The sequence below is a fragment of the Xenopus laevis genome, chromosome 1L (assembly GCF_017654675.1).
Source record: "Xenopus laevis strain J_2021 chromosome 1L, Xenopus_laevis_v10.1, whole genome shotgun sequence".
Taxonomy (NCBI): Eukaryota; Metazoa; Chordata; class Amphibia; order Anura; family Pipidae; genus Xenopus; species Xenopus laevis.
In genome coordinates, this window is record NC_054371.1 from 165,568,234 (window position 1) to 165,580,803 (window position 12,570).

The 12,570-nt window shown below is 42.1% G+C and overlaps 1 protein-coding gene across 1 annotated transcript; it reads left to right on the forward strand.

The window, feature by feature from the left end:
* The first annotated feature begins 72 nt into the window (after positions 1-72).
* LOC108716031 lies at positions 73-12,440 on the forward strand. The gene is made up of 6 exons (XM_018261841.2): positions 73-4,642; positions 5,353-5,394; positions 9,788-9,986; positions 10,988-11,189; positions 11,404-11,501; positions 12,284-12,440. The coding sequence occupies exons 1-6, from the start codon at positions 4,402-4,404 to the stop codon at positions 12,417-12,419; spliced, it is 918 nt and encodes a 305-aa protein (XP_018117330.1). The 5' UTR covers positions 73-4,401; the 3' UTR covers positions 12,420-12,440.
* Positions 12,441-12,570: the final 130 nt, after the last annotated feature.

Here is a 12,570-nt window from a genome sequence, read left to right on the forward strand (position 1 = left end):
GATCATCCACTTTCCTCAGCTTGCATTTTATACACAGGCAGAGGAAAGTTGATCCACTGTCATCTGCTCCTTTGTGTAGCTTCATTGACCAGTACATCGTGGCTGTGTAAAGGTACGCTGAGTGGATGTCCACGTGGAGAAGCAAACGTTTCCAATTTTGTGCCAGAATCTGCTCATTGTCGATCCACACAGGCCAATGCTGTGTGTGTCAATAGGCAATAAGCAGATCTGCTTTCCTTACCTGTGTACAAATGCAAGTGAAGGAAAGTGGATGATCTACTCGGTGTGCCCATGCCCTTAGTAATGGAGACTCGTGAAACAAAAGGGAAACTATCTTAAACAAATATTTTGTTTTTGCCTGAAAACAAAGATTACATTTGTAATTTACGTTTAAAGGGAAATGACAGACCTAAAATGCACATGAGATCCCATCTTCCATGTGCAACAAAACATCCAAAAATACTTTTTATTCAAGAAGAGTGGAGGTAACCACATGTAAAATATTTACATGCAGTGAGAAAATGTGGAATAATATACACACTTGATTAAAAAGTATTTTCAGATTGTCCTCAGGGGAGTGGAGATCTTCTGCAGGCAACAAATGTTTGTCATTGCCCTAATATTAAAAAAAGTTATAGTGGTTTTTCTGACTGCATATTTCATGTTAGCCATGGGCATCTTTGCCTTTCCTAGTGCTAGAATCCTACTTTTCAAGGTCTTACTTTAAAGCGCTAGTAACACCATTATGTTAAAATATTTTATGCGGTCTGCCCTATGGTCCCTACCTGTCAGTGCAGGACATCTGGGGTTAATGTTCTCCCCTCTGGAGGCAGGACAAACAGTAACTCTTTCTTGAGCTCCTCCTCTTCCCGTTTTCCACTTCATCAGTTTTTTGTTTGTCCTGCTCGGGGGCGAACATATCTTCCTCCTCTCCATACAAAATAATAAGAAATCAAGTTAAAAGACAAGAAAAGGTTCTTGAGTGCTCCTTATCAGTGAGCCCCCTGTGTGCTCCTCAGTTTGAGCCCAGAACGAAGATCTTTGGTGAGCTCCAGGGTTAAGCCCATCCTGTATGTGTGCTTCCCTAGTATGTATGCATGTAATCCTCAGGCCTGATCCCCTTCCCATGATGGCGCGCTCCCACGGTGAGCCCACCTATTGATTTAGTGTGCTCCGGTTATTCCACCTCACGTTGAGAGCCCTTGCCTGCTGACCTATGTGCCTTTGCATGCGCTCCACAAGTGAGCCCCTTACCAATCTCTTGGTTTCTGAACTCTCTGCGCTACAGTTTCAGGCACAATTCCGGACTACAAGTCCCATAATGCAGCGGTCAGCTCGGCACGAAGCGGACACATGATGTCACTTCCGCCCCCATTTCCAATCTAGTGCACATTACGGTTCTGTTTGCAAGCTATTAAGCTACTATGACGGCTCAGGACGATTTACTGGATCTGATCCATGCAATGGCTTCTGACAAACATACTGCACGCAGTAAGAAGGCTTATAAATCTACACAAAAGGGTAGGAAACGAAAATGCTCCAGATCTCCCTCCCCTGATAAATTGCCCATGCTGCACACTATAGACTCTGAGTCTGATTGTCAGCAATCTGAATCTTATGCTTAACATAATTACTACCGCTGCCCAAGTTCACTCGCTGCCATCAGCCAGCACTACCCCTCTTGGCCAGGAACAGAGTATTCCAGTCACACAGGAGTCTGTTAGCCCTGCACAAGACACCAACCAAATGGCTCACTTAGTGGATTGGATCCAGGGTCAGGTTAAAGCTTAAGTGTCATAGGTCCTCAAAGGTCAGAGTAAACCGCTTAAAAGACAGAAGCTAGAAGCTTCTACATCCAGCTCTCACACTCAGACAGTGAATCACATAGTACTGACTCTGAAGCATCTTCATCTTCCTCAGATCACACACCTTCTGCAAACAAGCAACCTGAGGAAGTCAAGACACTCCTCATACACATTTGCAATACATTGGAAATAGCGGAAACTCAAACTCCTATTTCCAAAGCAGATAGAGTGCTGGGCAACAAATCCAAGAGTTTAAAGCTGATCTCCTAAGGCGGATTCAGCTATTGTCAGACTTTAAGAAAATACCACCTTGCCTATTGAAGATGCGGGTTCTTTCAAAGATCCCATGGATAAAAAAATGGACTCTGCTCTCGAGAGGTTTCCTAAGTACAACTGCCATATTTCGCCCAGCATCTGCGGCACTGTCGGTAGCCAAAACTGCATGTTACTGGTGTCAAGATATAAAAAAGAAGGATCCTTCCACACTAGATTTAGTAAAAATATCTGCTGCCTTCTCCTTCCTCAGTGATGCCGCATTAGAAATTGCTAAGCTCGCAGCCAAGGCTTCTTCTACCTCCATCGCTGCTAGGAGAGCATTGTGGTTGAGGCAGTGGGCAGGGGATTCCACTTCCAAGCACAAGCTGACATCTCTAAAATTTGAAGTTCTTACCTTTTCGGTTCCGAACTCAAGAAAATCATTGCTGATGTGACAGGTGGTAAAGAGTTTTTTCTCCCTCAAGGAAATCGAAACAAAAGAGAATTTTATAAGAGAAATTATCATCATAGATCTTGGAATTCATCACAGAAATCTTCCTACAGACAGAGGCCAAATACCTCTCAATCAGCAAACAAGAAATTCAAATCTTGGCAATCTCAGCCCAGAACCAACAAAAGATCAGGTCCTGCCAAGACACAGGATTCCTGACTCCAACACAAAACATCTCCCTTCTATACCAGTCGGAGGTTGCCTTCAAAAATTTCACTCCAAATGGGAACTCACAATCCAAGACCAGTGGGTACTTCAAATCCTTTCATCAGGTTACAAAATTCCTTTTCAAAGAAATCGATTTGTTCCTTCTTCAATCTCTATTGATGCAAAAAAGCAGCAGCCATACACGACATCATACAAGAACTACTCCGAAAAGAAGTGATAGTTCCAGCCATGCCTTTCCACCGATTCCGATGATTCCCAGACTACTGGCAAAGATACACAGAGAGATGGTTCCCACGATATTAGTGGTGCCGGCATGGCCACGAAGGACTTGGTTCGCAGACATTGTGAGTATGACAGTGGGCACACCATTCACTCTACCTTTCAGGCCAGACCTTCTAAGTCAAGGTCCCATCTGGTTCTCAGATATTCACTAATCTGGTTCCCAGTATCTCACTGCATGGCTGTTGAATCCCAAAAATGGCAATCCAGAGCCAGCACATTGAAACAATTCAACGCTGTGAATTTATTGTGTCGAGCAGAATACACGTCTCCTTAAATAGCCACCAGTGTGATTAACCCCTAACAGGTCAATAACCCTCCAAATTTTGTAGTTCAGCAACTTCCTTAAAGGGGATGTAATGGCAAAAAAAAAAACAATCACATTTTTAATTTCTTTAATGAAAAAGAAATCGATCTCCAATATGCTTCAATTAACAATTGTGTATTGTTTTATGATAAATCGGACTGTATGCAGTGAGATTTCCCCTTTGTTTTACTTGGGGGGTGATATCACTCCAACTTGCAGTGCAGCAGTGACTGAAGAGTGACTGAAGTTTATCAGAGCACAAGTCACATGACTGGGGGTACCTGGGAACCCGTCCCCATATCTAGCCTCATGTCACATTTCAAAATGAAATATAAACTTTTTTCTCTTTTGAAAATGAATTCCAGTGCAGAATTCTGCTGGAGCCGCACTATTAACTGATGTGTTTTGTAAAAAAAAACTTTTCCCAAGACAAACTCCCTTCAAAATCAGAGGATGTAAAATGGAGGCTTTACTGTAGTCCATCATTTAAATCCAAGTGACTATTGCAGCAATGGAATTATCACTTACAACATTTTTTTTTTTTTTACAGTTTCTTTTAAGGTTTATAGGATTATTCAAGGCAGCATTTTATCTATTTTTCTTTCAGCCATTTGTTACATTCCCCAACAATTGGATTAACTGGCCCCTGCAAAGCTATTAATGACTAATGAGTTGCTATTAATGACTAATGAGTTGCTATTAATGACTAATGAATTGCTATTAATGACTGGCTACAAAGACAGAGCCTCCTTGGTGCAAAGGTTCTCGCTGCTCTACCCTAAAGTCAGTCCTCATTTATAATCAGTGTCACAAAGGGAATGAGGAGAATTAGTAGATTTAATGGAACGTCACATGACGCCCCCATGCCATACTCTGTTTCTTTGTACTGTGTAACCCGAGGAGCACTGCAAGTGACAGGAGCCGGCAGCAGCGGATGTGACGTAGTCACCATAGTAACCGATACAAAGCTGCCGTGCTGGAAGTCACTGATAAGTTAAGTCTCTCTTCCCTTTGGTATATGAAGCATTGAGACCCGGGTGGCCTTGAAGTTAATTGTGACAGGCAGTGTAATCAAGATGAGCAATTCCTCCATGTCCAGCAACTCGCTATCTGCAAGGTCAAATGATGATCCCGGATCCCAGTCACCTCCAAGGCTTCTCACTCTGGCACAAGTGCCACCTGGGCTTGAACCCTCTGCCTGTCTGGCCAAGAAGGTGTCTGTGTTAGAGAAAAGAATTGAATTCCTGCAGAGGGAACACGCCGACACCCTGCATAGCCTCCACCAGGAGATCCACCTGCTGAACAAGCAGAACTCAGGTACTGGCCCAACACGCTGCTTCCTGGGGTTAGTCCAAATATACATGTGAGCCGAGCCATGAATCCTCACACTGAATTAAAGGGATACTGTCATGGGAACATTTTTTTTTCAAAATGAATCAGTTAATAGTGCTGCTCCAGCAGAATTCTGCACTGAATCCATTTCTCAAAAGAGCAAACTGATTTTTTTTATATTTAATTTTGAAATCTGACATGGGGCTAGACATATTGTCAATTTCCCAGCTGCCCCTGGTCATGTGACTTGTGCTCTGATAAACTTCAATCACTCTTTACTGCAAGTTGGAGTGATATTACCCCCTCCCTTTCCCCCCCAGCAGTCAAACAAAAGAACAATGGGAAGGTAACCAGATAGCAGCTCCCTAACACAAGATAACAGCTGCCTGGTAGATCTAAGAACAACACTCAATAGTAAAAACCCATATCCCACTGAGACACATTCAGTTACATTGAGAACAGCAGCCTGCTAGTGCAGGCACAAGTCACATGACCAGGGGCAGCTGGGAAATTGACAAAATGTCTAGCCCCATGTCAGATTTCAAAATTGAATATAAAAAAATCTGTTTGCTCTTTTGAGAAATGGATTTCTGTGCAGAATTCTGCTGGAGTAGCGCTATTAACTGATGTGTTTTGAAAAAAAAACAACATGTTTTCCGATGACAGGATCCCTTAAACTATTTCTCTTTTTGCAGATCTAAAATATGAACTCGTAATGCGAGAGAAGAACAATGAAGGTATGTGAGCCTTATCCCTGAGACCTGCTTGCTTTGCCTTTTATTCATTATTAAAGGACAAGGAAACACAAATATTCAGCGAGGGGTGAAAATATGTTACCCCCCCCCCAGTGTTTTCTCAGGCTGAGTGAGGTTTTTTTCTGGAAAAATTCCCCTGCCAAGGCAACTTTCCAATCATCCCTACTGTAGCCTCAGGCTTGCACCTGCTCAGTAGCATCACCACCAGTGGTGTAACTACATATTACTGGGCCCCACAGCAAATTATTTTTCAGGCCCCCAAAATGTTTAGAGGGTGACCTTTTTTACCAATATTTATTGAAATTTTGTATAATTTAGGGCCACATGGGGCCCCTATACCTCCTGGCCCCCCTGCAGTCGCAGGGTCTGCTTCCTCTGTAGTTACATTCAGAACATTTTACTTAATAATGTAGGGCTTTATTGTAATTTCTCGTAGGTGATTTAAAGGGGAACTAAAGTCTAAAATAGAATAATGCTAGAAATGCTGTATTTTGTATACTAAACATAAACATGAACTTACTGCACCAGAAACCTAATTTAAACAAATGATTTATACTTTCAAAGTTGGCCACAGGGGGTCACCATATTGTAACTTTGTTCAATATCTTTGCAAGACCATGCACATAATAATATATAATACGGCCCCCAGCACAGTGCGATCAGGAATCACGTAGTTGTAGCAGAAATATTTGGGCACATTAGTGAAATGATCTGCCACTTGGTCTATACTGCTGCCTGTGTGCTGAAGGTGTTAGTAATAGACACGTACTGGAACGTAGAGCCACTCACTTTAGTTTACTGTACTGGCTGTCAGTACATCTATTGACACCTTCAGCCCTAAAGAAGTATGTGAAAACAGCGCGTCTCTAAGTGCCAGTACGTGTCTATTCAATAATTCATTTCATAATTATGCCTCTTTATAGGTCCCTGGTGAGGCCTCATCTGGAGTATGCAGTTCAGTTTTGGACTCCAGTCCTTAAGAGGGATATAAATGAGCTGGAGATAGTGCAGAGACGTGCAACTAAACTGGTTAGAGGGAGGGAAGACTTAAATAATGAGGGTAGACTGTCAAGGTTGGGGTTGTTTTCTCTGGAAAAAAGGTGCTTGCGAGGGGACATGATTACACTTTACAATTACATTAGAGGACATTATAGACAAATAGCAGGGGACCTTTTTACCCATAAAGTGGATCACCGTACCAGAGGCCACCCCTTTAGACTAGAAGAAAAGAACTTTCATTTGAAGCAACGTAGGGGGTTCTTCACAGTCAGGACAGTGAGGTTGTGGAATGCACTGCCGGGTGATGTTGTGATGGCTGATTCAGTTAATGCCTTTAAGAATGGCTTGGATGATTTTTTGGACAGAAATAATATCAAAGGCTATTGTGATACTAAACTCTATAGTTAGTATAGATATGGGTATATAGAATTTATGTGAAAGTATGGAGGGGTGTGTGTATGGATGCTGGGTTTTCATTTGGAGGGGTTGAACTAAATGGACTTTGTCTTTTTTCAACCCAATTTAACTATGTAACTATTACTAACACCTTCAGCACACAGGCAGCAGTATAGACCAAGTGGCAGATCATTTCACTAATGTGCCTAAATATTACTGCTACAGCTACGCAATTCCTTGTTTAAATGAGTTAAATGATTTCAATGGTTCAAAGAATGTCGGGCTGAATGGTCGGCCCCCACACATTTTCACCTCACCAAATCTGGCCCTCTTTGCAAAAAGTTTGGACACACGTGTCTTAAATTATCAAAACAGCACAAGTCAAATAATATCTGCCATAGAAGCTGATACAGCAATACCGATTAATAATCAGAATACAGTGGTGTGAAAAATTATTTGCCCCCTTCCTGATTTCTTATTCTTTTGCATGTTTGTCACACTTAAATGTTTCTGCTCATCAAAAACCGTTAACTATTAGTCAAAGATAACATAATTGAACACAAAATGCAGTTTTTAAATGAAGGTTTATGTTATTAAGGGAGAAAAAAAACTCCAAATCTACATGGGCCTGTGTGAAAAAGTGATTGCCCCCCTTGTTAAAAAATAACTTAACTGTGGTTTATCACACCTGAGTTCAATTTCAAAGGTTATAAAGCCATTTCTAAAGCTTTGGGACTCCAGCGAACCACAGTGAGAGCCATTATCCACAAATGGCAAAAACATGGTACAGTGGTGAACCTTTTCAATTATGGATCCGCACACACCAATTTTCTGCAGTTTTCTTTTATTTGTGTTCACCACCAGTATCAACGTTTCGGGGGGTACAACCTCCCTTCGTGAGGGAGGTTGTACCCCCCGAAACGTTGATACTGGTGGTGAACACAAATAAAAGAAAACTGCAGAAAATTGGTGTGTGCGGATCCATAATTGATACTGTTGCCATTGGAAGGCCACGTCAGGCCGAAGGATAACCAGCACCACTAAAGCAGAAAAAGTGAGTAAAATTCCAGGTGTGCGGTGTAACTATTTCAATACAGTGGTGAACCTTCCCAGGAGTGGCCGGCCGACCAAAATTACCCCAAGAGCGCAGAGACAACTCATCCGAGAGGCCACAAAAGACCCCAGGACAACATCTAAAGAACTGCAGGCCTCACTTGCCTCAATTAAGGTCAGTGTTCACGACTCCACCATAAGAAAGAGACTGGGCAAAAACGGCCTGCATGGCAGATTTCCCAGGCGCAAACCACTTTTAAGCAAAAAGAACATTAAGGCTCGTCTCAATTTTGCAAAGAAACATCTCAATGATTGCCAAGACTTTTGGGAAAATACCTTGTGGGCCGACGAGACAAAAGTTGAACTTTTTGGAAGGTGCGCGTCCCGTTACATCTGGCGTAAAAGTAACACAGCATTTCAGAAAAAGAACATCATACCAACAGTAAAATATGGTGGTGGTAGTGTGATGGTCTGGGGTTGTTTTGCTGCTTCAGGACCTGGAAGACTTGCTGTGATAGATGGAACCATGAATTCTACTGTCTACCAAAAAATCTTGAAGGAGAATGTCCGGCCATCTGTTCGTCAACTCAAGCTGAAGCGATCTTGGGTGCTGCAGCAGGACAATGACCCAAAACACACCAGCAAATCCACCTCTGAATGGCTGAAGAAAAACAAAATGAAGACTTTGGAGTGGCCTAGTCAAAGTCCTGACCTGAATCCTATTGAGATGTTGTGGCATGACCTTAAAAGGGCGGTTCATGCTAGAAAACCCTCAAATAAAGCTGAACTACAACAATTCTGCAAAGATGAGTGGGCCAAAATTCCTCCAGAGCGCTGTAAAAGACTCGTTGCAAGTTATCGCAAACGCTTGATTGCAGTTATTGCTGCTAAGGGTGGCCCAACCAGTTATTAGGTTCAGGGGGCAATTACTTTTTCACACAGGTTTGGATTTCTTTTCTCCCTAAATAATAAAAACCCTCATTTAAAAACTGCATTTTGTGTTTACTTGTGTTATCTTTGACTATTAGTTAAATGTGTTTGATGATCAGAAACATTTTGTGTGACAAACATGCAAAAGAATAAGAAATCAGGAAGGGGGCAAATAGTTTTTCACACCACTGTATGCAGACTGTACTGGGTCTGTGGATACAATTCTTTACACATTCACCAGCAGCTCTACAGGGAAACAAACAAAGCTGCTTAAGTTTTGGGAAGTAAGGTGGGGGGGGGGATCCCCCTGCCGTTTGAAAGTATGATAGTTTCCCTGCAGAGCAGTTAGGGACCGTCTGAAGTTTCCTATCTGCAGCTGTCAGAGCAAGTAAAACGAAGGGGGAATTTCACTGCATACTGTCAGGTTTCTTATAAAAAACAGTAGATATTTTTTAATTAAAGTATATTGGAGATAATTTCTTTTTCATTAAAGAAAGTGAAAATGGGATTTTATTTTATAGCCTTAACATCCCCTTTAACGCCCCACATTCTAGAGTCCTGTGCGATCTGGTTGGAGAAACTAGCGCCCAACCCATACCCAACCCCAGAACCTGCAACCCAGCCTGGACCACTGACTCACTATACCCCCGGCCCCTTCCTTGCTGCAAGTGACATCACTCTGGAGGCAGAACAACCAAGTCAGGGGGAAAATAAAGTTTAACTTGGGGGAGGTGGGGTGAATGTGAGTGTGAAATTTATCTGTACCCAGACAAGTTAGGTGTGGCTTGGTCAAGGAATTGTGTACCCAACTTGGCAAATGTCATTGCCTGAAAAGCTTAAGAAGTCCCAAATAAAGAATAAGTGCAACACAGTTCCCTTTATCAGTTCTAGTTTCCATTCTCCTTTTATTGCTGACTCCAACATCCCAATATCATATCAACTGGTAGGAAATGTACTGACATGTAAAAGTTTGCTGTGTTTTATGGATCTGCTTCAGTGCACCGCTCTCTAGCCACGGGCAGTAACACCGGCGTAACACCCCTGCTTGGATCAGATGGCCATGCGTCTGTTTTAACAAAATACCAACTGAACAGTGACAGGCAAAAAATGAGGCAAATGTATACAGGTGAGGAGTTTCACCCTGGACACACAGCCAACACACGCATGGAGGTTGCAAGAAGGTATCAGCAGCCGAGGTAGAGTATACTAAATATAGCATAAATATATGTGGGTATGCCTTAAAAATATATTTGGTGCTTAGATCATTTTATTTGATGCTTAGAGATTTGTCATTTCTGCCATGTCACTTAATTAACAAGTGTTCTGTGGTAGAATGTGTAAAATATGCCAATTTATGTTGTTGTCTGGCCCCTATTTTCTCTCCCATGCACACCTGAAAGCCCAGGTTAGATTTGGGGTTAAAACTTATCTGCTGTCCCAAGATATTCTTGGAAATATGGCAGAATAAATGAGCTAAAGAAGGCCCTGAACAAAGGTTGAACTTGCTAGAGGATCTTGCAGTGGGGTCAACTATAGAGGGTGCAGACCCTGTGACCTAAATGGAGTTGGGGGCCTGAAGGAGCAGAGGGGGTTAGGGGTGACCTGCAATGCACTTGGAATCACAAATTTACCATGATTTTGCAAGTGTTGTGGGTCACCCTCAATTCAGCTGAGGGTTGGACTTGGAAAAAAGTTTTTGCAATGGGGCCTCCTGGGCACACACCTGCGTTCTGGAATTGTATAAAGTCCAACAACCACTCCCCTTAATAAGGGGAATAAAGGTTCCTCAAATTGTTTGCCCCTTGACCTGAACAGTTGGCTAGCTAAGCATGCAGGTATGTGGCAGTCGGAAAGGGCATGAATCTAGCTGGACACTCATCTAGTTTAATTTTCACTACTTTGAAATAACCAATCATGTGGGGATAGGAAGTGTTATACACAAGAATTTGGATATTTAAGCCATACAATTGCGGCTATCAGTATGAAGTCAGGATCAGAATACGTTCAATACAATATTCAACAGGCAGGACCACCAATACTGGGATGTTGATTTGTTTTTTCTGTGCAGGTTTATATTTATAATCTTACAGATTGGCTTTGGTATTCCTGCACTATAGCATTGTAGGGAAACAGCTCAGGCACTTATAGTTCTGGTATTTTGGCACTGCTGCAGTTAACCTATGTTATTTCTTCCTAGAAAGCTAGCTTCATTGGGCTCTGCAGGTAGCAGCAGTCTAAACGTTGAAAAGACACTGTCAGCAGACCCTATACCCATTGTTTCGCTAAAGCCTCTCTTTGTCCAGAAGTCCCTATCACATCCTCTGAGGTCACAAACTATGGCAGAACATGAGAAAATTATTTGGCAGCTTTGGACAACAAACCAGCAAGTGACAAATGAGGTAAAGAAGAGGGGAAACAACCGGACATATGTTGCATTTTCTCCTCTTCCATGCCGACAGTGCAGTAATAGGTATATTCAAGTCCTGTAATTGACATATGATAGGAGAGGGCCAAAACTGTTTTTAAGCCAGCAGGAAAAATTGACACGTCATTAGCTATAGTCTAAGTGATCCTGGTGAATAATATAATTCAACAGAACTCATTCTCTTGCAGCTGCTGCAGATTAAAGCGTTTCTGAGCAATGTGATCCAGACTGAGTGGAATGAAGAAAGTCAAACCCTGGCCAAAGCTTTTCTGAAACACACCATAAGGTAAGTCCTAACAATGTAGAACAGTTTTTACTGTAGCCTTTGCATTCCAGGCTCCTGAAACAATGTTACAGACGCCTGCTGATGAATAGAACTGCAGGAGAACTATTTATGATACACGGTTTCATGAGAACCAAACAGAAATGGATAGAGATACTGCAGTTGTATTTACAAATAAATAATGTATGTAGGCAAACAAGATTTTATTTTATTGCACATCAAAGTGCCCCCCCAAGAAACAAAATTCAAGGTAAAATTAAACCTTTGTAAAAAAATGAGCAATTCAGAACAAGTACACAAACAAGTATACCATTACTTGACATCAGCTCATTCAGTTGGGCTTATGCAAAAGAAAAACACTGTTTGCACACTCACCTAATGCTCAGTGTCATGTAACCAATCCTTTACCCTATTCCATGTAAAGTGATGGCTTTTGGGACTTGAACAGTCCAGAGAATGTGTGCACCACCCACTACAAAGAACAGAAGTCACATAATCCATAGCTTTTCAATGGAACAAGGCAAGGGAGGGACTGAGCCTAAGGGGGTGGTGACCTGGTCCCTATGAGCCGAGGCAGACTATCATGCTCAGTACCAATTCACATGTACAGGAAAATAAAGATTTGCCCATTAAGATACCCATGTTCCCTGCTCTCCCTATAATAAGCGTGCAGGAAATGTAACTTTCTAAATGTTGCAGAGTGCTATTGCTCATAGCATGATCAGCGTTTACTTAGACACTTCTTAAATGTGAATTAACTCTCGTCTCCTCCCTTTTGCTCACAGGGTGCCTCCGCCAAAGCATTATGCAGACTGTGTTATATTTCCTCCACTCAGACAGACTTTGGTGAGCAATTTTGCAGACAGACAGAGGAAAGTTCAAGCTGTTCAGAGGAGTCGTTTTCCGAAAGTTTTGCATTAATGTTTTGTGGCTTTAAAGGGACATCGACTAATATTCTAGCCAATGTTCATTTTGCAGATAATAAATCCACATTGGAGGATATATATATATGAAGCTGCCAGCACATGCTCTGCTCTCCCAATTCTTTGCAACATACCAACTTCCATTCAAA